This window comes from Ambystoma mexicanum, chromosome 10 (assembly GCF_040938575.1).
Source record: "Ambystoma mexicanum isolate Mex_15411 chromosome 10, UKY_AmexF1_1, whole genome shotgun sequence".
Lineage (NCBI taxonomy): Eukaryota > Metazoa > Chordata > Amphibia > Caudata > Ambystomatidae > Ambystoma > Ambystoma mexicanum.
The window spans coordinates 1443592784-1443618554 of NC_090932.1; the positions used below are offsets into that span (position 1 = coordinate 1443592784).

General features: G+C 47.1%; 1 protein-coding gene across 1 annotated transcript in view; it reads right to left on the reverse strand.

The window, feature by feature from the left end:
* Nucleotides 1-25771, reverse strand: part of TRAFD1 (TRAF-type zinc finger domain containing 1) — a 621343-nt gene that overhangs the window by 492123 nt on the left and 103449 nt on the right. The window contains exons 3-4 of the mRNA XM_069619500.1: nucleotides 16509-16644; nucleotides 16367-16420 (exon numbers count right to left, since the gene is read on the reverse strand). Of these exons, the coding sequence (XP_069475601.1) occupies nucleotides 16367-16420; nucleotides 16509-16644 (190 nt within the window). The remainder of the gene's footprint in view (nucleotides 1-16366; nucleotides 16421-16508; nucleotides 16645-25771) is intronic.

Sequence of the window (25771 nt, forward strand, 5' to 3'; positions counted from 1 at the left end):
AGAAAGTAAAGGGGGGGGGGGGACATACCAGCCCTTGTTCCTGTCCGCTACAGGTATCGGTTCTATGGCACCTTTCTCTAGCAGGTCTATAATTTGCTGCAAGAGGAGCAGATCTGGAACTTAGAGAGCTCTGCCCCGGTGGATGACTCTGAGGGATGTGTAGAAAGGTTAGGCAGTAACCCTGGGCAACTGTCTCCAATGCCCAAGCATCTGACGTTCTAGCCTGCCATTCCGTCAGATGGTGAGTTAACCTGCCCCCTATAGGCGTTTTGTGTTGAAAGACCTCAGAGTGGTTTGGGGGCGGCTGATGCAGATGCTGAGGGTAAAGAGGCACCTGCTGCTGCTGCGGCTTTAGTACTTTTGACCCGTCCACCTCGGGTGGATCTCCTTTGGCCTCTTTGAGCCGGCTGTCCTCTGCCTTTCCCGAATGCGGAATAATAGCGAAAGGACTTTCCTCTCCCAGAGGTTCCTGAGGGGCGAAAAGGAGTTTGGCGGATTGCAGCTCCTAAAGATTTTGCCGCTGCTTTAGATGTCTGCAACTTTTCCAGACTGTCATCAGCCTTTTTACCGAATAAAGAAGAGCCGTCAAAGGGCATATTCAAAGGTCTGGCTTGCACATCTGGAGCAAAGCCAGACTTTCGCAACCACGCATGCCTGCAGATTGTCGTACTTGCCGCCATGGCCCTGCTGATACTGTCAGCGGAATCGATGCCAGTTTGAAGTGATTCGAACATGGCATCTTTGCCATCTTTAATAATGTTAAGGAAGGCTTCCCTTTCCTCTCCTTCGGGTATGCAGTCAGCCGCCGATGAAGCGCACTCCCACAGTGTGTGAATGAACCTGGCGAACGTACAGGTGGCGTTGATGGACTTCAACGCCATACTACAAGCAGAAAAGACTTTTGCCATAGAATCATACTTTTTGTCATCTCTATCCTGTGGGACAGTAGGGTAAGCGGATCTGCTGCTTGATGTAGTTGCCGCTTGAACCACCAGGCTCTCTGGAGTCGGGTGTTTTGATAAGTATTCAGGGTCAGCCGCAGCTACCCTATACTTGGCTGACAATCTTTTATTGACTGCTGGGATAACCTCAGGAGTTTCCCATTTAGATGAAATCTTCCTTTGCAAGGTCACATGGAAGGGGACCACAGGATCCTCCTGTGGACCTTTGTCTAGTATGTCTGTCAGGTCATCCTGTTGAAACAGGTGAAGGCGCAGACCAACCCATAAATTCAATAATCCTTGCCATCAGGGTTCTATAGGTTGTTTCGGCATGTTCCCCTGGGTCTGGTTTGACAAATTCCACTTCTGGGGAAGTGTGCAGCCCACTTGCCTCATGTAACGATTCCTGTAGGTCTTTCAACCTTCTTTCCTCAGAGGTAAAATCCTCTGAAACAGGTAGTGTGGTCCTCTGCAACCCGAAGGTTTCCTGGTCAGAATCCTCCCCTTCTTCATAGATTGAAGATAATCCGGGGTACTCGGACCTCGGAAATGGTGTAAAACCCATTTCTAAGGCAGAAGGAGCCAAACTCGTCATTATTGGGCGAGAAAACGATGTCGTCGACGCCGACGTGACAGGCTTCGAAGGCGCCGAGAAAGGCGTCGAGAAAACTGGAAGAGGCCTCGAAGAACTCGAGAGGATCGGGATCCTACTCGAGGATGTCGACGACGGTCTCAGCGTCGTGCTGGAGGCTCTTGGTATCACCGTTGGCTGTGAAGTAGCCGTGGTTTTCTCTTTCATCCGCGTTGATTCGATCAACCGATGCGAAGAACCCTTCGACAACGGCGTCGATAGCGCCGATCCATGCGTCGAAGGGATCTTCGACGACGGCGCCTTCTTGCCCGATGGCCTGTGGCACTCTCGGGTGGACTCTTTCGCCGGGTGCAGCGGCTTGCGGCGTTTCGATTTTTTGGGTTTTTCACCCGGGGTATCACCCTCAACTGTCTTCGAGGGGGTCGAGGCCGCTTTCTCGAAGACTCTTAGCATTTTCTTCCTGAATTCCTCCCACTCAGCCTGAGAGCTGTGTTTTGTGGGGCAAGAGACGCTTTCTGGGGGAAACAGAAAATGATGAGGAAGGGGATCTTCAACGTCTCTTCTTTGAGTGTCTCGATCTCGACGAATGGTGGGAGCTACTTCGAGACCTAGAATGGGAATGCTTTCGACGGCGAGGAGACGAATGCCTCGACCGAAGAAACTTTCGAGGAGGTTTTGACTGACTTACCTCTCTCGAGCTTCCCCTTGTGCTCCTTCAAGGCTTTCGCCGTCATGGACATGCAGTGCTCACACTCCGAACAATGGTGCTCGACTCCCAAGCACCACAAGCAGATCCTGTGTGGATCTGTTATCGACATTTTCTTACCGCAGTCTCGACATTTTGTTTAAGCCGGACCGCAGCGTCGTCGGTTCCGATGAAGAAGCTATCGAGAACGAGTTGGTATTTCGTGTAAATATAAGAGGATTTATCTGACTGAACTGAGCAACGATATTCCAAGGCCCCACGAAGCGCGGAAAAACAGAACTGGGCAACGGACGCCGGGCGTGGCTATTTATGGGCATGGTGACGTCGGCGCCAATACGGTGGCTGTCGAGGGACATCGACTCGGCGGACGTCGCAGCGCCCCCTCTACAGAGAAAATATTTCCGAGGCCAGCAAGCTGGAGACGAATTATCAAAGATAAGGAATATGTCGGAGGACACAATCCCTTCGAAATGTTCATCTTGCACAATGTAGGATCAATCTAATTCTACTAGAGGTACTTCCTGGGGTACTAAGACCTTTGGTGTCCCGGATGTGTGCGGTATCAAGAAGCACAAGTAGCAGCTCTCATTCGTCGTTTTCCTTCCTGTTGCACTCATATCGGAATACCAACTATTAGACTGTCCAGGATGGTGGAGGTCCTCCACTTTATCCAACCCTCAGCCATGGTATGCATCATACTTGTAGTGACGCGTTTCCCTCCTCTTTCTACTGTTAAGTAAGAGTGATTGTCGTTTCCCTGCCGCGCTTCTACATAATCTGTTGTGGTTACATAATGACCATTGTATATTAGCTGGTAATAACTGGACCATTAGGCTGTTACAGAGTGTGGATTGGGAGCCACCACACGTGGTTTTCGTGGTTGCAGACATTCTATATTGTTCACTATGTATTTGCGAAACATCAGCATTTACGCCTACTTGTTGAAACACCATGGTGGGATAAATGGGACTCGGTTCTGCGTTGGGCACTGGGGTAAGTAACAAATCAAGCATCCCACACCTGCAGATCCTGGTCACCAGCGACTGGAACAAAAGGCGGGAAAACAGGCGAGCCCTAATGACCTGCCAAGCCTGAAAAGAAACCCGAGTACAGGGGTAAGTTGTAGCATTACTTACCTGCCCCCTCCCCCATATCCACCCTTAAAAAAATTGAATAACTTGAAACTTTTGCAACTGTTTGGCAATACTTGTAGGCAAAAGCCCTCCAAAAGATAGGAACAGTCCTAATCACCAGTATACATCTTTTCACTTTTCAACACATCTTCACGTCCCCAGGACCCCTCTAAACTTTTTCCCAGCTCAAAACTCTTGGAAGACTTGATGAACCTTTGGGCACAAGGCCCCATACAATTTAGGGTTGGACTTCATAAATTAGGATCATGGATGCAGGGTCTCGAATTTACTATAACAACCAGAAAGATTTTTAAAAAATAAATAAATAATATTCAATGATTACTTTGGTAAAAGGAAAAAGCAGAAGAACAAATGAGGATGGATATTCTCCTTTTTAATTACAGCGTGGATCTATCGAGTAGGGCTGATGTAAGCAATGTTAAGATTGCCTGGGATTCTTATCCCAACAACAATATGCTCCTGGAAGAAGAGAGGGTGGATACATCCAGCAAAGGGAAAGGAGTAAGTACCAGGACTGTATTGCCCCCCCAGTAGGCTTGAAGGAGTTGGAAATTCAAGATGAGTTGCCTAAAATCAGGTCCCCAGTTCAAAGGAAGTCTGGGCCACAAATAAATGAACAGCCTCTCTACACTGAATTTTGTACTTAACTCGTTGGTATCAGTATTTGACCAACTAAGAACAGAGGTTCATTCTCAGGCGGGGGTTCTTTTGGAGCTGACCAAAGAAATTGCGAGCCTGGACTTCTCTGTAGTTGGGTGCAGTAACATAAGCACCAATCTAACCCTTTATATAAGTGACCTCCGGTTGGCGCCAACTAAACAAGGTATGGATTTTTCAGCTATCCAATCGTCCATTAATCATAAGAAGAAAGAAGAGGCTATGTATGCAGCTCTTGGATGACATGCAGGAAAAACTGGAAAAGAGGTCCACGATGAAGGGGAGAGAGGGCAGGCAATTAAGGTAATCCCAGAATTTGACGATACACCACTATCAGTCAGTTCTGGAAGAATTTAGAAGAATGTCGAATGTGGTGGAGGGGCTTCAGGTAGAAGCACAAGACCATCCACAGACGGGAGAACAACCATCACAATTGTGAGACCCATTAAAGACAAAGCCAGAAGAAATAGATAATCGACCTTCCAAACAAAACAAATAAAGACTGAGAAAGAGATGCAAGAAGGAGGAGAAGAGCAAAGGGCGCAAGAGGGCAGGAAGTACAAAAAGTAAAGCAAAAAACAAAAAGGCTCAAAAATAAAAATAAGAAAACGGAGATGATTGCCTTTGTAAAATCCCTCTGAGGATATTGGAGTGGCCGGCAATGAGGGCGAAGATTGTCGCAACTGTTATTCAAATGGGAGATGGGGCGGGGGAGGGAGGATTCACAAAGGAGAACCAAACAAAATCAAAGACGCGGATGAGAAAAGGAGACAGGAAGGGGAAAGCAGTAATGAATGCAGAGGATGTAAAAATAACTAACGCAAGCATCGGGCTGCAAACTGACCGGTGGGAGGGGGAAGAGTAGTCACCAGAAAGAGCAAGCAGTAAATAGTAATGGAAATGGGGCCAGTGGAATGCAAAAAAGGCCGGGGGTATATAACTGCAAATTGTCTGACAACAGAGGCGGCCCAATTGCCCCAATATTTCTCAAAAATAGGGTCCAGGTGGAAAGAGAAAAGCCCTTGGTCATAGCGACTAGTTTAACGCCTGTGGAAGTAATATTAAAGATCGCTCCAATATTTTTAAACTGCATGGCACAAAAACCCAAGAAAGGTGTGCCCTCAGAAAGGGCGAGACTGGGGTTGGGGAGGTTCTGTACGTTGGACATGAACAGGAAAGGAGAAGGAGCCATAAGGGAAGAAAAAGGCTACTCACCAATACAAGGGGGCAAGCAGGTGACGCCTGGATCAGTAACAACTAAAGAGACCATTGAGAAAGAAGAGAGCTCTCCTTTTGCGATACCAGCGGGTTGGTTCTCCATGGCCACAAATAAAAACGAGATTTAATCTCTGTGTAGGGGAGACATTTTAGCAATCCTCAGAAAAACTCAGAGCCTGTATTTAATGAAATCTAGAAACAGAGTTTGTACGGGTTCCAGACATTATCTCCAGTGGCAAGTGAGCCCTCAGACCCTTCGACGGAAAATGCATCCCGAAGATCAAGCATTGGATTGAGAGAAGGAGGATCTCTCGATTTCCCCACAAGAAACCTAACGAAAGAGGGAGTGATTACCCATGGTAATAACTTACATCTCGTACCAGAAATACTCGCACAAGTCTTTTTAAAATTGGGAATGGGCTCGAAGCCCCTTTAACCAATTGGGTGTTAATATGATGTGTTGGAACACACGGGGCCCTAATCCTTTCATTTCGAAAAGCATGAAGGAGCATCTGTTTCAGAAAGGGGACATCTTAATGTTTCAAGAAACCTGGTTGACAAACCCAATTGTTGTTGAAGGTTACACAATTTTTTCCCAGCCAGCTCTTCAAAAAGCGAAGAGCAGGCCGTCGGGAGGGCTGCTAATGGCCTTCAAGAACATTACATTGGGCGACATTGTCATGACCTCAGGGGCATTGCTAGGGGGGGGCTAAGAGGGGTATAGCCCCTGATCTTTTGGTTGTAGCCCCGGATAGAAACTCAGGAGCTACAGCCAAAAGACTAGCTAGCCCCCAGTCCCAACAGTTCCGACATCAGCTTAGCGCTGGGTCTTTTCCAGACCTAGCAACTCCCCCTGCATGACCTCAAACAACAAACAAGAAATTCAGGCCTGCAAGGCTTCCCTGAAAAATCATAGCCCAAGATTGGATCTAATCCTGGTCAATATCTATTGGAACCCTGCTGGCTCTATGCAGCAGGAGTTCCTCAATGTCTTAGCTGCAGTATTAGAGGAGGCAAAACTACTTTGAGGGCGCCCATCTTTTGCTGGGAGGAGATCTGAGCTCTCAATGTATTCCATTGTCTAAAGAAGTGTCCCAGTTATGCGCCCGAAGAGTCTCCAAAAAGGGTAATGCTTGGGTGGAATTTCTAACAAGATGGGTTTTGAAAATGGCAAACGGAGCACTTCCATGGGACATCGCAGCTAAGCCAACAAGGGCTCAGGGTTCCTCCATCTCCACACTTTACTACATTTTTATGTCCAAGTCTTTTCGAACTAAATGTCACTTTGAATTTAAATCGAAAAGGGGGTATGATCACTCATGTTTGGAGTTATCCTTCCCGGACATTAGTATTGGAGTTTCTGAAAAACAGTCCCAAGGAATTACATTCGAAAAAGGGAAAGCTCACCTCACGAAATATAAGTGAGATGGGGCGGCCCTAAATAGTCATCGGATGGAAGTACCAGGGGGAGAGTGGCAGGATAAATATCGCCCGGATAGTTTCATTACATTTACTCCAATGGAGTTAACTGAGACAGATCGTAAAAGAGAAACAAGAGCCCTGAAATCAAATTATAAACAATGGTCTGTGGATAGGAAGATGCTCCGTTTGCAGCAGGAAGAGGTACAAATGCTAAGACTGATCAGCAATAGTGACTCGAGAGGGTTTTGGTCAGTCTTGCAACCACTAGAGGGCGAAATAGGAGCTAATCAATGTAATTTGGTCACAGAAAGAGGGTGGGTGGATTATCCATCAGAGATTTTAGCTAAACCTCAGACTGCCCCCTTTTGTGTAACAAGGGAGGTGGCCTGGAATCACCCAATTGATGACAAGCTATTGGTGGTACTAATTGAGGGAGGTTCCAAATCAAGAGCGGCTGACGTATCAGGTCTTGAAAAATAACCCCACCCCCTCTGGGAAAAACTGTTAGTGGGGCTATTCAGGGAGATCCTTGCAAGGAGAGAATTCCCAGCATCCTGGAAGGCAGCAACAGTGATCCCCGCTGTTAAGGGGGGGGGGGGGGAGACTGGTCCCCTCTTGCGAATTATCACCTGATCGCCCTCTTGGACATCAAGAGTAAGCTGTTCATGAGAGTCTTGATGGGAGAATTAGAAAAATGGGGAAAAGAAATAGCAGTACTCTCCAAGTACCAGACAGGATTCAGGAAGGGCCTCTCTACGTCACTAAACGGATTGGCCTTAAATGTACTAAGTGAAAGCACAAGAGGTGGGGGGTAAGCAACAGCTGTATGGGGCATAGGTCGATTTTGAGAGCCTTCGACCAAGTGGATAGATAGCATCTTTGGGCGAAGCTTAGGTCAAGGGGCAGTCCTGAGGGGATCCTGTCAATGTTGGTGGAATTGCATAGGGAGACGACAGTAAGGGGTGCGATTGGATGAGGAGGGCCATCTGTTGAAGCCAGTAGGGGTGGAGAGAGGGGTACATCAGGGGTGTTTAGGCGCTCCCTTCTTAAACCTCTATTTGACAGATGCTGGAGACCACCTGAAACCATCAGCGTTGGCCAGTCCACTGATCAATGGGGAAAGGATACACTAGCTGGCCTACGCCGATGATGTGGTGTTGTTAGACTGCACAGAAGTGGGCCTGCAGCAGTTACTGAATGGCCTGTTCCGCTATGCGGAGGAGAACGGTTTGGCCTAAAATCAAAAGAAATCAAGAATTGTGGTATTTAAACATACAAATAAAAGAGTCTCCTTCCCACAATGGACACTGGGGGGGCAATCCGATCGCCAGAGTAGACGAGCTAGTGTATTTGGGTTACAAAGTCTACAGCTCCCCATCTGTCTGTAAAGTAGAGCAGGACCTTAGCCGTAAGATCTTGCAGTTCACTGCTCAGATGAAGTAAGTATTGGGGGAAGTACTGTAAGTTTTCAATCATCCCTTTAATTAGATACTTTCAAGCAAGTCATCCCTGTGGTCCTTTGTGGGCTGGAAGCTAAGCGCCTCCTATGGTTTAGCAACTGGGAAAAATGGGGGGGGGCCTTTTGTGGAAAAATATTCTTGGACTGCCCAGGGCGGGCATCAGATTTTAATTGGGTCTACATTCCCTAAAGGTCAAAACAGAATGGAAGTCGATTTCCCTTTATCGCCTCCTGATAACAGCTAAAGAGGGGTTGTTCTATGCGGATATCAACTCGCATCTGGAAGAAAAAAAAAACATTGAATATGATCACTGGTTTGAACACATGGTTAGAGGGAGAATTGGCAAATATAAAGACAAACAGCCAGACCCTAATAGAAAATCCAATGAAGTTTAAGAAAGCCTGGGACGAAACAGAGTGGACAGTCACAACTGATACTATGTGATCTTCAGCGCATCCAAGTTCATTTTTGATGGCTGACAAGAAGCAGGGTCATTTGGCAAAATACCTGGTAAAATTCACAAATTGGAAGTTGCAGAAACAATTCTTTAGAGTGTGCCTGAATGTGGTTCATAGAGGGGAGATCCTGTACATAAGAGGTCAGGGCTTTAATGCTATTGCTTTATGCAATGTATGCAAAAACCCCCAAAGAGCAATCCTTAAAACATCTATTAATGGAATACAAGGGTACATCAGCGGTGAGACTAGTGCTTTTTGGAAGAGTTAGGCTGGGAACGATACACTTCCTGCTGGACATGTTCTGGGACAGATTGGCCTCAGGCCAAAATAAGGCTCTCACAATTGCAGCAGTCCAGGTGTTAGAGAGAAGTCAGATAGAGATCTAAGAAGGTAGCTGTGAACCTAGGTGGGCTTAACCCATGGAGGGAAGAAACTAAAGATCTCTGGAAGATTGACAGTAAAACCCCTAAAAATGCTAGTTAAAAGTGGGAAGATGTCATCGGTGATTAGAGCGAAAAGGGGGTTGTAAGGTGGATTTCTTTAGATTCAGTGGAGTTACTCCTGCCCTGCCAAAATTTATTTCCTTTAATTTTGTATTTCTCTCTTCTCTCTCCTTTGCTTCTCTCGTTTTTCACTTTTTAGTGAAAGTCTATACGCAAATAGGATGGTTATATCTTTTTATTTGAAAGTTTGTCTTCTTAAGTTTTGTAAATTAAAGTTTTTAAGTAAGGAGATATTTTAGTTTTCAAGAGTGAATTGAGAGTAACATTTTTGCAATGATTATGTATATGACATTTTATAAAAGGTTATTTTAACCAAATACAATAAAAAAAAAGAAAAGAAAATTGCAATGCTGGTTGACAGTTGGTGCTAACCTAATCACTTACCTTCCTTTTCATATACTGTGGGGGTGGGGGGTTATTCTGCACCAACTACAATGACTGTATAAATAGATGCTTTATCGTGTTTAGTATTGTGTGATAATATTACCTGTTATTAGTCATTTTTCATAGTGTGTTTTCTGGGCCTAAAATGGATATAGTATTTGTTATAACTGTCCAAGTGTAATCCTTGGTATTTCACTGTGTGCACTCATTGTGGACCCCTGACCCCACTCAACGCTGTGATTTAGCCTTGGCCTCTTTTCATGCTTCCTTGATTGGTTTGGCTAAACTCCCAGAAGTTGCTTCCTATTCACTATAACAAGGGTGGCCTCTGTGAAGGCATCATGAAGCAGGGCACAGACAACAGATTCAATGTTCAAACAAAAACACTTATTAAAATGTCAGGATGGTGTAAGGCTTAACTTGCCCTATGCGAAGGTGGGATTTCCCTAGCAAAAGAAACTAAGGATAGTCCATGTCAGTAAGTAACGTACAAGTCTGTCTGTCTGTCCAATACCTATATTTGCCCTCACAACTAATGCTAAACAATGTGTAGGGATGTTGGCACCAGAATTAATAGTGTTCCCCAAGTTCAAAACAGTTCAAAAGGGTCCCTGGGTTCCCTGGCCCATGTTAAACACAGTAAGTTCTCTTGACTTTCAATAAGTGTTTCAGACCAACTTTGTAACCTTGCAAGCTTTTTAAGGATAGGTACAAAAACTTCAGTAATTTAACTTTCCTTGGTTCACTCCAAGTGGGGTTACTCGGTCTAGGCGCAGTTGTCTGACCACACGGTGCACCCACTACAGTTCACGCAATCAACAACGCTTGGCACAGTTCTATTCACTTGCTCTCATTGGACTTCCTTGCTAACAAAGACTCCCTCTTTGAACCTGTATCAATTGTCCACTTGCAGTACATGTCATCCTTGGCAGATTCTTGCCTCTGCTAATGTGACTTTCACACCATTCATTTCTTGGGATGCGTTCCTTATCACCACCTTGCTTTCACCCTTCACAACAATGCTCATCATTTACTTTTCACTGCGTTACCCAAGCCCTTGTTACTGGCTTTCATTCGGTTCACATTGTCCATCAGTGCCTTTTGTATTCGAAAATGCACCTTACTTTCATTTCACTCATGCAGTGCTTTCATGTACTTTGCATAACATTTCCTCCATTCGGTATTCAAGAATGCATGCTACACTTTGCAGCTTTTTTCAGTATTTACAAAACTTTCCTTTGGTCTCCCAAACCTCACATTAGCATCTCCTCGTGGCCAAGCCCAGCCCCTGGAGTGCCCCGGTGTGACTATTCCCTTTCCATCACTCACCAGTCTACAGGTGCTTTCAGCTTTCTCCGCTGCGGTTTCTCGCTCCCCAGTCACTCGCTAGTAGCTCTGATGAGCACTTGTCACTTCTTTGCCGGCTCTGTGTCTTCAGTGATCCCCAGTGGCACACACAACACTGTACTACGCAGGGCTCCCGACCCCCTCACAGCCTGCAACGTCCCTTCCACCGGCACACCTCTCCAGCCTGCTCCATACCGGGTTACTGTGTCCATTTCCCCAGGGCTTCTTCCTCCAGGCAGCACTCCCCCGAGGTAGCTCTGGCTTTGTCATTTGCTGACCTCTCCTTATATACACTAGTAGCATTTCAACTGGCTGCAGGTGTAAGTCGCTTAGGGGGTGGCAGCAAGCCTGATTTGCATATGGTCCTTCCCCTTTCAGTAATGGCTTGGCAGGGAAAGAACTAATATCTGGAGGTTTGCCCAGCCAGAGCAATGCCAGAGGTTAAGATTAATTCTAAACCTTCCAGCCATCACCTCTTTTGCTTTGCCCAATTCCTTTACCTGACCCCAATTAATGGAACATGCCTAACCGGTTCCATGCGATTTAATTGCAGGTTTTTTTCCCGCGAATTTAACAGAAAAACCCATCAAATTTTTAAAACATTTTTTTTGGGGGGACCGCCCCCCCAACCGCCATTCCCTTTCAGTTTTAATCTATTCCCAAACACCCACATAGCATTTTATATATTCATATTCACACACACACACCCCAAAAAATAGTCGATGGATTTTTTCGTAAAAAAAATTAGCAGTAAAAAAAAAAAAAAAAAAAAAAAACACCTGCGAAAAAACGTCCCACGATGGAATGGAGACATTGTACCTCCTGACCATGGTAGTGGTGTTTCACAGTCCTCTTTTTTGTTTCAGTACCAGAGTGGTGTGCACCAACATAAGTGTGCATTACTCAGAGTTGTCCCTTATTCGTCCCAGTCACAAAAGCATATGAATGTGGGACAGTTATGAACCAACCACTCAAGAACTGGTCATTGTGATCGAAATGGAGACATCTATACAAGTATGCTGCTAAGAGACGGCGTTCCAAGATGGCGCCCTTGTTGTCCGCATCTTGTGATGCTTCTAGACTTCCAACATGGCGCTCTGCATCTGTTCCGTAGCATGCTCAATTTGCCGAATTGGTTATCAGCAGTTCCCGGAATTGGCTCGGCGCATCTGAATGCTAAAGTAAATTTATCTCCGCGCTCCTCTCCCAATCTTGCTATTCTCTTCTTCCCTTTTTCCTCCAGTGTTAGTCTTTCCCGCCTTTCGCTGCCGTTCTGTGTGTTCTACCATCCGGAGCTCCTTCGGTCCCTGCCTGTGTGTTTTGTACCTTTCCTGCCTTGCTGGCTTCCAGATTATCACCGTTGTGACCTTCCAAGGGCCCTGCTGGATGACCTTTTTTGCGATACCAGCGATACCATCATTGGCAGCCCGGGATACTTAACATCCACAATACAGCTGCCGCTTACAACATCCATCAGGTTTTTTCACCCTTGGAGGATTTTCCCTGATAGGCTGTTGGCTCTGGCTGTTCCCCTGACCGGTGTATATCCCACTGGCCAGGGTAGTGTCCGGAGACAGTCGCCCATTTCTGTGCGAGTCACAGGTCCTACAGAGAAAGTCAGAACAAAAAGGACCGCCCGTAACTAGACTACAAAACACAGGCAAGACAATGTTAAAAGAGCTTGCTGGTAGAGACGTGCCCACAAAGCTAAAAGGAGAAAAGTACAAGGATTCCTGCAGAAGAGAAAGGATAGGCAACCAAGGCAGTGAACAGAAAGGGGCAAGGAGTACAAGTAAAACAAAACACATTTGGTTCCCTCTTGGGGTGTACGCAGAATGGGGGGATGGGGGGGAGAGTTTCCCACAGAACCGGGGAAACTCCAGCCTTCTGAGCTGGTTACTATTGCAGGGCCCCTGTCACGCCCACATGTCCCCGCACACGTTCCCATACACACCCTCCGAAAAATCCTAGCTCCCACTCCAGATCTCGCTCACATAAATGCCCGGGTCGTGGGTTTGTTGTTCCTGGTTCCTTCCTCCGCCCGCATAGGGGTTTCATTCCCTCAGTGGGGAAAAGATTGCAGAGTCACTGGAGAGGATGCCGCGGGAGGAGCCACCATATGTACCCGGGGTGGCGACTCCTGTGGCGTCTGTACACACTACAGAGAATGGGTAGACAGAGCCTGAAGGGTACCTTACTCCCAGGAACACTGTCATCCAGGCACTAGCCACGCCTACTGCTGCAAGGGACAAACGCACCCATTACGCTGCGTCAGCCGTAGGATCATGTGACGCATCACGTGATCTGCAGGCTCATGTAACGGAAGTTGCGGTATAAAAAACGCGACTCAACAATACAGCACTTCTCAGCTGTTGGATTACGGCATTTGTCGTTCCGACCTGGATTTATGCTTCTTCGTGCTACAGACCCCTCTGGACTTCTTTCTATGGACTTCCGTTTGCTTCATCCCTCTTGTTCTATGCCTTGGAATTGTTTCTTCTGGTTCTGACCTCGGGTTGACTACGGACTTTCCCTTGTGTTCCACGCCTTCGGATTGTTTCATCGGATTCGGACCTTGGATTCTTTACGGATTACCCCTTGGTTTGGATCAGCTGACCTGGGCTTTGCCTTCGATTGCTACTCCATCAGCCACAGGTCTTTTTCATCAAGCTTCAGGTGTCCCAGTGTGGTGTAAAGGCACTCGCTCATTCCTCCCAGTGCTTTTGTGTGTTTGACCCACTGAGGGAACAGATATTGCCCTAACCGTCTATTGCTCACCATCACCCGGCTTCTGGTAGGTGTTCCTTCTGTCACATGCATAATAGAACCTTGCTTGCATTCCTGCCATCATTTAATTTGCCCTTTCGCTTTCAGCAGCCATCCAGAAGCCTTGGGTATCCTGTTTCTATCACCTGTGCCCCTAATCTTTCGAACAGCGAGTGTTTCTTTGTCTCGCTGTTGGCTGCTTAGGGATGGAGGTATTCCAGTTCCTCGCGTCCTTCAAGTCTTGACAGCCCCACTCTGAATGCTCATGGAAGGGAGCAACAGCCGTGGGTGTCTGGGGCTGGACCCTACGGTACGAACAAGGAAACAGTACTCACAAGACTTAAGCCTGCACAGGTCCAGCAGGAACTGGACAAGGACTGCCTCTGAAACAGGAACCAGTACACCGTTAACAATGACAAAAGATATGCTACTAGTCTTGGTGAGTTTTCTTTTAAAAAAATGTTTCCCTTCTTCTCGTTCTTTCCCTTCCCGACTAAGTGCGCTATCGGGTGGTAAGTCGAATTGTATTCTTCCTGAATTGTTGATGAAATCAGACTTGTTTGACGAACAAGAAAAATGTTAAAATGAAATGTTGATGCTTTGTCTAAGAGACTAATTAATGTTGCAATTGTAATGATAAATGTGGAATTTTAGTCTTTCCCTGAGCATGCCAATGAAATTGGTATAATAGAATGAGTTGCAAAATTGTCAAATGAAATGTAGATGTACTGCGCACGAGATCAATTAATGTTATAACTTGTAATGATTTTTCGATGAATTAATGTCTGCTCAATATTTCAATAAAAAGATGTTGACAAAAAAAAAAAGAAAAAAAACAACACACTGACACAAGACAAGATACAATACTGAAACACAACCAAGGAAAAGATTGGCTGCTGGGTTTCCAGCGGGCAAACTCTGAACAAAGGAAATAGCCAAGGCACATGTAAAGACAAGAACTGCAACAGAAATATGCAGGGGGGGAAAGGAAGTAAAAGTGAGCAAGATTCAGGACAGAGAACCGGAAGAAAGAAGAAAAGCAAGAAAACTAGAATGTAAGTGCAGGAGTAAGGAAACTGCAGACAGGTAACAAGGAACAGTAACTCTGGACTGGTATACCAAGGGCAGCAATGAAGACTGGTAAGAAAACTGTAGCTATGAAGTGGGATAACAAGGGCAGGACTAACGAACGACTCAAGGAAGCTAAAGACAGGTAACACGGCAATGGGCACAGAACAAGGAACAAGATGGTAGAGAGCAAGGGGCTGTAGACAGGAAACAGAGGACCGCAGACAGGGGAGCAGGGCTGCAGTGTAGGAAGCACAGAGGTGCTTGGCAAAAGGCAGGTGAGTGAAGGGCTTTGGAACAAGAGCAGGTTCTGGAAACAGGACACAGCAGAAATCCAAGGATCAAGGCAACAAAGGGCTGGAAGCAAGCTCAATGCAAGAGACAGGTGCACCTGCAGGCAGCTGCTTAAAAACTGACCTGCCCTGTGCTGAAGCAGACTAATTAGCAGCACCTGGAGCAGCACGCCTGAAGGTAATTGGCCTCCTCCCCCTCTGGTCCTGGGAAAGTGAAAGCAGCATTGAGCTCCAAGGCTTCTGGGGATCATAGTTCTAAAACTGCTGCATGGGAATAGCCAGGGAATGGGAACTGCCACAAGGTGCATTATGGGACATGTAGTTTGTGAGATTAAATAAGGAAGTTCCAAAGTCTTGCAAACGGAAAATAAAGACAGGAATACGAATAGTTATTGTCCAGGGAGGATTATGGAGATGAACGTGTCCCAAATAGTCCACTAAAGGTGCAAACTGGTGCGCCCGTGGCAGTTATGACACATAAGACCAGTTCCTCAGAAAGCTGTGTGTGCCTACTGAAAATAACCTATAAAGGAAGGAAGAGGGCAGGGTGCATTTTGACGAGGCAAAGGGGGATACCATGCCTCATCTGAAGGCATCCTCTCCCAAAGGACCCTCCACCCTAGTGATCCTCCCTCAGAGTCAGGATTCAAAAGAAATGGCCTTTCCCTGGCCACCTAAGAAGAGGATCCCCAGGGGAGTAGATGGGAAGATGCCCTCAGATGCCTCCACCAATCCAGAGGTTAGAAATCTATTTTAACAGGGTGTCCATTTTTGATCTGGTTTCTCTGTTCCCAGGATATGCATTTACTTTAATTCCTCTGTTCTGGAGCAGATCCACTTGCAGTTGTACTCTAGTTGTGATGTGGTTGATTCTTTCTTCCTGGTCCCAGCTGAATCTCCCACAACATGTTTATTTCCTGGATCTTGACTGGAACTTCCAGTTGGATAGGAAATTAACTCATCTACTAATGAGCGCAGAGGGTAGGATCCAACTTCCTGCAAGTGCTTCCTGGAGCAGAACAGTCACTTTCCTTCACCAGAAGGTGAATTCCAAGAATCCCCCAATCCCTCTTCCAATTCCCCCCCCACTCCAAGATTCTATGCTGCCCTGCCTCATCACTTCTTTAGCAGGTCTCTTTTTAGGCCTTTTCAGATAGAGATAAGATGAGTGACGTGGGGACCTATTCATTCCACTCTGCTCTCCTTACATTTTTGGTAGCTAAACATAAAGATCCCCTCGATCAGAGCCGTTTAGTTTCATTTGGAAATGCCCCAAACCTTGTGGGGGGGGGGGGGGGGGACTAAAGCTCAAGCAATGTGCATCGCCACCAATTACATGCATGCACATTGCACACACACATTATACAGGCACACTGCACCCCATGTTAAACACAGACCTTATGAGTTTCCAAATGACGTTTCTCCATCTTCATGTTACACTTGCAGAGTACCTATTAAAAGAACAGAAGTACATATATTGAATCGAATAAAATGCTTGCTGCTATGAATTTTGTTTCTAGTTTATTTCATATACTATACCTGTGCATGTTCTGTGTCAATATGAGCCTCCATTTCCGATTTCGGAAAGGGCTCTCTGCAGAACGTACATACATCAATATTTCTTTTGCAGTGTATTTCATGGATGGTGAAATTACCCACAGGAATATCCTTTTTGCTGAAAGATAAAGATACAAATGACAGCTGGAGTTTTTTCAAAATTGAAAATTGTTATAAACATATCAAGATGTATTAGGCATCCATATTATTGGTGTACAGGATCAGCTAGATAATGGCTCAAAGGATTACTAAAGTTAAATATTCAATATGTGGGGATGGGCCTCTAATCACCTAAAGCAGGCCCACCACTTAAGAAGCGAGTGCACGTTTTTAGGTAAAGCAAGTTTATTATACAATTGTCCGGGGATAGGCTAGATGACGCTGTAGAGTCAAATTAACCAGAGTCTCTCTGAATCACATAAGGTGGCACATTATATACTTTTGGGATTCCATCCTCTGCGCAGTCTCATCAGATCAGGGCGCAGCGTTATTCCATGGTTAAACACCTTTTGCATCGCACCGCCACGTCACGTGGCCGCCAGCATTGGAGGTTGCTGTGGCGGTGATGAAGGCCGTTGTATCAGCAGCAACAAGCGGCGGTGTCTAACATTGCCATGGGTGACGGCCGGGTACGCCGCCAGCTGACCCAGCGGAACGCAGCATGCTCCTTATCTGTTTGGGATATAGTATGGCAGAAGACTTTTATCAAACACTTTTGATTGAAGTTGCGTTCCTTGTGGTAGTTTCATGTAATTTGGATATCCATTGCCAGACTTCTTGTTTCCGTCCCCCACATTGGATTGCTGTGTTTTTGCCTGTCTCCTCTCATACTATACTTGAAACCCTGCTTACGCGGACTGCCTGATCCACTGTTTTGTCTTCACACTGCCAGTTAACGCTGAACCCGGTCTTCTCACACAGACTGCATTGCCTGCTGATTTGTGTTCACGTTGCCAGCCAAAGCCAAACTTTGCTTTCTCACGGACTCTGCGTCACTTCTGTGCACAGACTAGAGACGCCAAGCAGAATTGGGCACATCCTCAGCCGTATAGGCATCCTTGTACCTATAGGAATTCAGGTCCTACCCTTTCCATTTTACCTACGTTGTCATCCGTTTGGATCACCAGGAGCTATACATCCATCACGCCCTGCTACAACCACCACATGGTAAGAAAGCAAACATGAAGTCCTCCTATCTCGCGTTCAAGCCTTCGCCTGGTCTTTAACCTTCTTGTTTGTTGTGTTCTTTAGATTGAGTACAAGCCCAGGCCTACGCTTTTCCTCCAAGGGTGTTTGGTTAAATCACTACTGGATAGGATCCCTCTTGCTAGGTTAGCCATGTTCTGCATTACTACACACTGTCATTAATTTGAGTAATAGGCAGTAACTGTTTCCCCTGAAAACAGTTGGAGTTGTTGGGGGTGCGAATATAGCCCTGCTCTTTCCATTGTTCACCCGCTCTATTAGTAGACAAACAGGGGTTAATTGATAGAAAGAACACCAGTCAGCAGATGTCCAAGCGTCCCCAAAACACAAAGTGGAGAAGTCCAAGCTTCTGCAAGTGTATAACCAGTCTCGCGCGGTAACTGTTGCCTTGTTTTGTAACAGTAAACACACTCCCATCTATTTTATTACAATCTACCCCCCCCCACGTGATTGAGACAAGACCTACACAAAATAAATCCAATCTTTCTCCAATGCTCCCATTCCCATTGACTGCAGTACTCGTAACTACCATCTTCAGATCCTATTCATAGCACACCCCTTTTTAGGATTTGGCTGTGGCAGGTCGTGACATTACACAGTTACAGAGTCACATACAAACATAACTCATTACAAGTCACAGCTGGCTTGGATAGGTGGCGGCGTGGCTAGGCACGTCATCAGGAAGATGGCTGCCCGAGTGTCTCAGACGTCGAGATGGCAGACACATACATTATGGCTTTCTCCTAGCACCCCAATTCGTAGGAGGATGGAGTGGTGGTAACCCTGTGGCCACTGCTGGGTGAAGTTTGCAGCTCCGGAGGTACCAGCATCTTGAGGATTGGCCCAGATGGAGAGTGACTGGCTTGATGAGAAGATGGCGGCACTGGGCCGGGACGGGCGTGAACGGGGCGGTGTGCTTGTTTTGCAGCTGACTGTCCACAGTGCGCCCTGTGGTGTGTACTTGCATCTTCTCAGGGAGGAGCGCTGCTCTGGAGGTGTGCCCGCGTGGCAAACTGGAAGGCTCAGCACCAGCCACAGAGTACAGTGAGGTGCCGGTAATGGGTGCATACTCGGAGGAGCGTGGTACGAGAGAGTGAGCAGCCCCACTGTCATCCGGCACTTCCTGCGCTCAATCTAACCCGGGCCAAACTAGCAGTGAATATGAGGCAGCAATAATGTCAGCGGCGAGTCAGGTGCGGGGCGTGACCCCCTGGGGTGCTAATTCGCCGACACAGACATTGCAGGGCTTGAGGCTCTGGACGTGGCTATGTGTCCCACTTGATGTGCCTGCGGTGGGGCCCGTTGACTCACTTGTGGCTCCTCTTCATACAGATGCATATTAGCTCTGCATAAAACACCTGCAGACACGAACAAAGCCCTCCAGATGACAGGGGGCTGTGGGGTTATGGGAAGGGACCCCTCTCTTACGGGGCGGGACCCGCTGTCACAACGCAATTCCTGGATTCACTGCTCCTCCTGCACTATAACAGCATCTTAACTCTATGCGACGTGGGGCCCAGCACGGTCGGTTTGGAACAGATACAGCAGTCGCTTTGGGTTCCTCAAGCCCAGTTTGATGGGAGAGGTAACCCCTGTTCTGAAGTTTGCTGAGGCTGTTGCTGGAGCGGTCACCTCAGATTGCTTCACGCTATCCCCTTGCTGTGCGCACGTCACAACAACAAATACACGGAGGGGTCACTTCCAGGCTCACTAGCCTCCCGGGCTGATGAGGACTCTATACCATGACTGTAGCCTCTCTAAAAGCACTGACGCACTTCTATCTTCTGTATGAGGTCTTGGTCCTGTATTGGGTGCACTTGTATCCAGGTTTGATTGCCTTCTTGGATGGGCTGCGCTCATCTCTCAAAGACTCGGTCAACTTGACATAGCGATGGCTTGGTGAGCACTGCCCTGGAGGCATACCACTGGTCCCTTGGTGCTGTAGGTAGTGAAGCGCGGTGGCTCCAATAGCTTGCTGACTTCTAGGACCAGCATGGCAAAAGCTCACAAGACAGCTAAGCAGGGGGACATCTCCACAATGCTGCAATTCACAGATAAGAACAAGCGCTCTGAGGTGGTGACGGCCTAGGTGCACGGAGGTCGAACCTCTCCCAGCTATGCTTACGCAGATGTCCACCAAGTCTGACCTGCAGGATCTGTTGGCCAAGATTCATAAAGCGAGCCACAAGAGCATGGAGGAACTCCGCCACAGGATCCTGCCACTGGATAAAAGTCTGAGATCAAGCCCAGAGTGTCTGAGGTGGAGGATACCCTCTGTGAGCAGTCTGATGAGGTGGGTGAGCGCTCCAGCCGATTGGAGGCCCGGTGTGAGGCCCCAGAAGACAACCAGGAGGATGGGGAAAATTGTTCCCGCAGAAATAACATCCAGATCTGAGGCATCCCCTTAGTTGTGCGAGATGAAGATATATCCAGCTTTGTGGCTGATATCTTTTGTTTCATTCTCGACTTGCCTGAAAACCAGGAGATTGAACTTGACCGGACCCATGGGACCAGGACTCCTGCTGCCTCGACCCAGGACAGGCCTGTTTATTTGCTGTAGTGGTCCCCCTTGGGGCATGCAAGAGGATTGGGTGTGATGGTCCAGGGAGGTGGGGGTTGGGTTTGGCTTGAGCGTCTCTTGGGGTTGCGCCTCTGTTCTACCCTCCAAGTCGGGTTCCTGACGAAGTTCCCAGATGTCTGGAAATTGCTCATGTTTGACCATGATTTGGAGTGGGGAGTTAATTTATAAATGTTTGCTGTGGGTCAGGCAGTTGTAATATGAAGTGTTTGGATGGTTCGGACCGTGGCGAGAGGGGGAGGGCACCTTGATCTCTGTGGAAATGTTACCTAGCGTAGCGATTGATGCTGAAGGGGGAGGGGGTGGGGGTGGGGGGTTAATGCTGATGGGGACTTGAAATATACAGGGTCTAAATTACCCAGTGAAAAGGAAATCGGTTTTGGGAAAACTGAGGGATATGTCTATCCATTGTGTTCCTGCAGGAGATCCACCTGCTTGTGCAGGATGAAAAGCATATGAAAAATAGGGCACTCCAGTTTCTCAAAGAAATGCGCGGGGGGGTGAGAGAGAGGGTGAGAGAGAGAGAGAGAGAGAGAGAGAGAGAGAGAGAGAGAGAGAGAGAGAGAGAGAGAGAGAGAGAGAGAGAGAGAGTGAGAGAGGTCTACAGTAGGATTGTATGTTCACATTGGTTTCCCTGGCTTCCCTGTATGTTCCGAATGTTGGCCAAGATGCTTCGGTTTGCTGCAGGACAAATTATCCTAGGTGGGGACTTCAATCTTGTACCCAACCCCCCTGGTGGACAAGACCCTTCCCCCTACCAAGTTCGATTTCAGACATTCCACGGCTTTTGGCCTATTCCTTTGTGAATTGGGACTAGTTGAAGCATGGAGGCTGGCTCACAGGTAAATCAGGGATTTGTCTTTCTATTCACAGGTTTATGGAGGTTTCTCTAGGCTAGATCTCATTCTCATTCCTAGTGCACTATATCAGTGCGTCCGAGGGGTGGAAATTGGTGCATGGTCAGACAGGGTGCGTGTACCTGTGTCAATGGCTCTGGCAGTGCTGGATAGGCCCGAGAGACCCAGACGCCAATGCAGGTTATATGACCCTGTGCTCAGAGACCCTGTGCTGACTAGCGAACTGGGGGTGGTCATCTCCAACTACTTTAAGAAAAATACAAATTCAGGTCCTTCGTGGTGTGGTACTGTGTGGGTCGCTATCAAGGCCGTAGTCGGGGATGAGTTCATCAGCAAATCTGCGGCTTATGCTAGGGCTAGGCAGCTGGTCCGGGTAAGATTAGAAAGGTAGGTCACTCGGGCTGAACAGGCACACAAGAGGCTAGGGTCTCGCAAGGCGTTATGCAGGACGGCACAGCAAAAATTGGAGGTGCACCTGGCTGACAGGACAGCCCAGGCAATGCTAAAAACCAAGCAGTTTTATTACGCTAATGGAAACTGAGCCAATCGCCTCTAGAGGGTCAAGCTGCGCAAGCTCCAAAGCTGGAACTCTGTGCAAGCCCTGCGCGATGGGTGGAGGAGGGGGGCAGCGGGGTGAGGCAGAGAAACTGGGGATTTTAAAGGCTCATCATGAGGCGGTATTCAGGGGAGAGGTCCCCCAGTGGAAGCCCAGGCCCAATGTATGAGAGACGCGCACCTGCCCAGTCCATCTGATGAGGATCGGGAAGCCTTGGAGGGGCCAATCTTGCTGGGGAAGTCCCTGAAGAACAAGGCTCCAGACCCTGATGGATTCACATCTCCCATCTACAAGAAATTTCGCAAGCTCCTGGTTCCCCTCCTGTGACCCTTTTCAACTCTTTTAGGGCCTATGGAGGGACTGCTCATTCCATGGGTGTCTCTACTACTTTACTAATCCCCAAGCTGGGGAAGGATCCGCTAAGCTACAACTCGTATCGCCCCATTACTCTCACTAACAGACTCCAAGCGTTTTTCCAAAATCTTGGCCCGTTGTTCGATGGCAGTCCTTCCCGGGCACATAGACTATCAAACGGGTTTCATTGTGGGCCTAGCACACAGGAAAATGTGCAGGGAGTCCTGCGCTTGTTGGAAGTGGGGAAGACGCTCAGACAGATCTGGGCATCATAGCATTGGATGCCCATAAGCCCTTTGACAGGGTGGACTGGAGTTCTCCGTGGGGTCTTAGCCCAGGGTTTACTAGTTAAGTAATGACAATCTACATAACCAGGGGTGCGAGACAGGGCTGCCCGATGTCTCCGTTTATTTTCGCCCGGTGTATGGAACAGTTTGCCAGCCGATTGAGAGCTAATGGGGCAATAGAGAGCGTCCGAGTTCGAGAGACAGCCTAGAAAGTGTCCCTTTACGCAGATGTTACCTTGCTCACTCAGAGTTACACCCGCTCCTCTTTAGCTGAGGTGCTGCAGGAGTTGGATAGTTTTGGCCAGGTCTCTGGGTTTAGGGTAAACTATGATAAATTACATGGGTTGGACATGTCTTTGAGGCCCCAGGAGAGGAATGAGATCCGGGCTCTTGCCCCAATACTGTGGACACGCGAAACTATGCCCCATCTGGGTACTTGCATCCCTAGTAAGATCTCTGAGCTCTTCCAGGCTAATTTCCTACAACTGTTCCAGGAACTGGCTGAAGACTTGCTCGGGTGGGGACGCCAGGAGATATTTTGGTATGGTCGCATCACAGCAGTCAATATGAACTTGATTCTGCGACTGCTTCATTTATGCTTGGTATTGCTGGTGAGAACCCCCTTCTCGGATCTCCGCACACTTCAGGGAAGGATCTTCAAATTAGTTTGGGGGAACAAGCAAGCCAGAATACCTAGAAGGTGCTGTTGAGACCAGTGGGCATCGGTAGCCTCGGGTGTCCCTGATGTCTTCCGCTATAACCTAGCAGCACAGCTGTCTCATTTTTTTACCTAGGGTGAGCCCAGTCTGCAGCCAAAGTGGAAGCTAATCGAGCAGGCCCAGTCAGTGGTAGACCTGACGAAGTTACCGTATGTAGATAGGAGATATCTGGGACAGGAGTTGGGTTTCAGTCTGCTGGCAACCACCAAGTGTATACTTTAATTTCATTTTATTTTGTATTTGATTTAATTGCATAACAATTTTACGAAGAGAAAGTGCTGCCCATTGTCATCAAGTTACAAGTGCACTATCCAGTCCTGTGCAGCTGCGAAATGGGTCCAGTTCCTACTTCGTTCTTGTGCAAGTTAAAACGAGTCAGAGTCCAATCCGATGTTCAAGATGAATGAAGCTACAGAGATCACCCATTGTGTCTTTTCTCTGCACATAAGTCGAGACCACCAAGTCCTTTCATCACAAGTACGGTCGGCTGTCAGTATTTTAGTCAAGTTTCTATCTCTGGCTGCCTGTGTTCCTTTGCACGATAGACGCAGATATCAAAGGGTTTCGGTTTGATCTGAAGCGACAGTCTTTTGAATTTGATTTGCCTCTTATCCTTAGGATTTCATTTGTTTTCATTATGTTCAGGCGGATTCTTAAGAAAGTACGGCCTAGGGTCTTATTTGGGAATTTTGCTAAGTATCCCCTAACTTTGTTTAAGTTAATCTAAGTTCCTGGTTTGTTTGTATTGACTAGTTTCTTCCAGGGTCTTGATCCAGTCTGCTTCAATCAGCTTCGATTTGGATTTTGACGGGTTAGTTAGCAGCAACTCGTCTGTGATCCCCGTTTCTTCCAGAAGATTATCAGAGGCCCATGCCCTTAGCATTTTGTTGTTACCTTCTTCCATTTCTTTTTTAATTATGTCAAATATTTTTGGCCTCAGGTAAATCCTGGTTTTTCTGTACAGCATTAAGGAATTTCTACCGATCGTCGCCTTTAATGATGTCAAACACCGTTCCCGTCGAATAAGTGGCATCGGTGTCAACTGTGGTAGGCCGAGGGCCTTGCACCAAAAGTATCCCTCTAGTTTAGGCCAGATTTTTGCTGGAATTCTGGGCATTGCTTCAGTTCCATATGATAGACTTCGGACAACTTTGGCTTTGTAATAATTCAAAGCTGGAATTGGTGAAAAACAACCATATTTTCTGTCCACGGCCTTTGATTTTTTTTTCCATACAGTAATACTTGCATAGGTTGTTCTGAGGGGCTGTTGCTCATGACTCCCCCTAGAAATTTGAAGCTAGTCACCTTCTCCAGTTGAGCACCGTCTGCGCACCATTTCAGTTTTTCTTGCTTTGATGATTTTTCGAATACCATGATTTTTGTTTTGGCTTTGTTCAACTCCAAGTTGTTGTCTTTAAGATATTTTACTATGCTGTTCAACTGCTGTTGAAGACCCACCGCTGTCTGGTCCAGAAGGATAATGTCGTCGGCATAGAGGAGGCGTGAGATCTTAATATCCCCTATTGTTGGAGGGAAAGTTCTTAATCCTTTTTCGCCCTCTTCAATATCAGCCATGTAGGCGTTGTACAGGGCAGGGGCCAGTGGGAACCCTTGTTTGACTCCTCTTGCTGTGGAAATTTCCTTCGAAAAGACACCTGCTACTCTCATTGAGGTCCCCGAATACAAACCTTTGATCGGGCCCAGAAGGGATTCCAGGTAGTTCCGTTTGGCCAATTTCACCCAGAGAAGGGCCCGGTTGACCTGGTCAAATGCTTGTACCAGTTCAATGAATGTCAAAGATTCTAGGCCTGCCTTGTAGAATCTTCTCTTTTAAGGAGCACAGCAATAGTATGCTGGCCGTGGTTCCTTTATTCTTGACGAATCACGTCTCAAACGGGCCGATATAATCCGCCTCTTTGAGCCACATCTGAAAGGCGTTGAGCTCGATTTGACCAAACAATTTGCTGATGACATCCAGGAGCGCAACTGGGCGGTATTGCCCCAGATCATCTTCTGCGCCCCTTTTAAAAATTGGCACGACGTTAGCCGTCTTCCACATTGGGGGAATTGCTTTATTTTTTTTGCAGTTGAAGATCTTACTGATAAAAAACCACCTGCAAGGGTTTTTTAAGATCTATGCCCGAAATCCCATCAGGGCCTGGGGCTCTGGATCTGTTAAGTTTAAGAATCTTTGCCAAAACTGTATCAGTGACACAGACAATCTCCCAAGTTGTCGGTCTTGGGCCTTTGGTTTTAAGCTCATCCATCTGTGGAGTTTTATAGAAGTTGGTAAAGTGGTCAATCCATTGTTGTTCCCCCACATTGGTTTGTAATAGGTCGTTATTTTTAGTTGTTGCCTTTATCAGTGACCAGAATTCCCCGGCTTTCCTTCCACAAATCACCTGGAGCATGTGCTCTGAGTCCTGCTGATATAATTTGCTGTGATGCGGTCTAAGCAAAGTTTTGTATGCAATTTCTGTCTTCTTAGCCTTAATTTGGTTTTCCAATGTTCTTGTTTTCATAGCTATGCGCGATGCTTGACGTACAATTTTCCTCTGCTCGACTAGCTCAGAATTGTACGTATGGGTGTTTGGTTTCACAGATACTCCCCTGGTTACCTTTTTCAGACGATGTTATGTAAGGAGAGGCTGGTAGTCCACCTTCAATTCAGGTTTTGTCATGACTTTC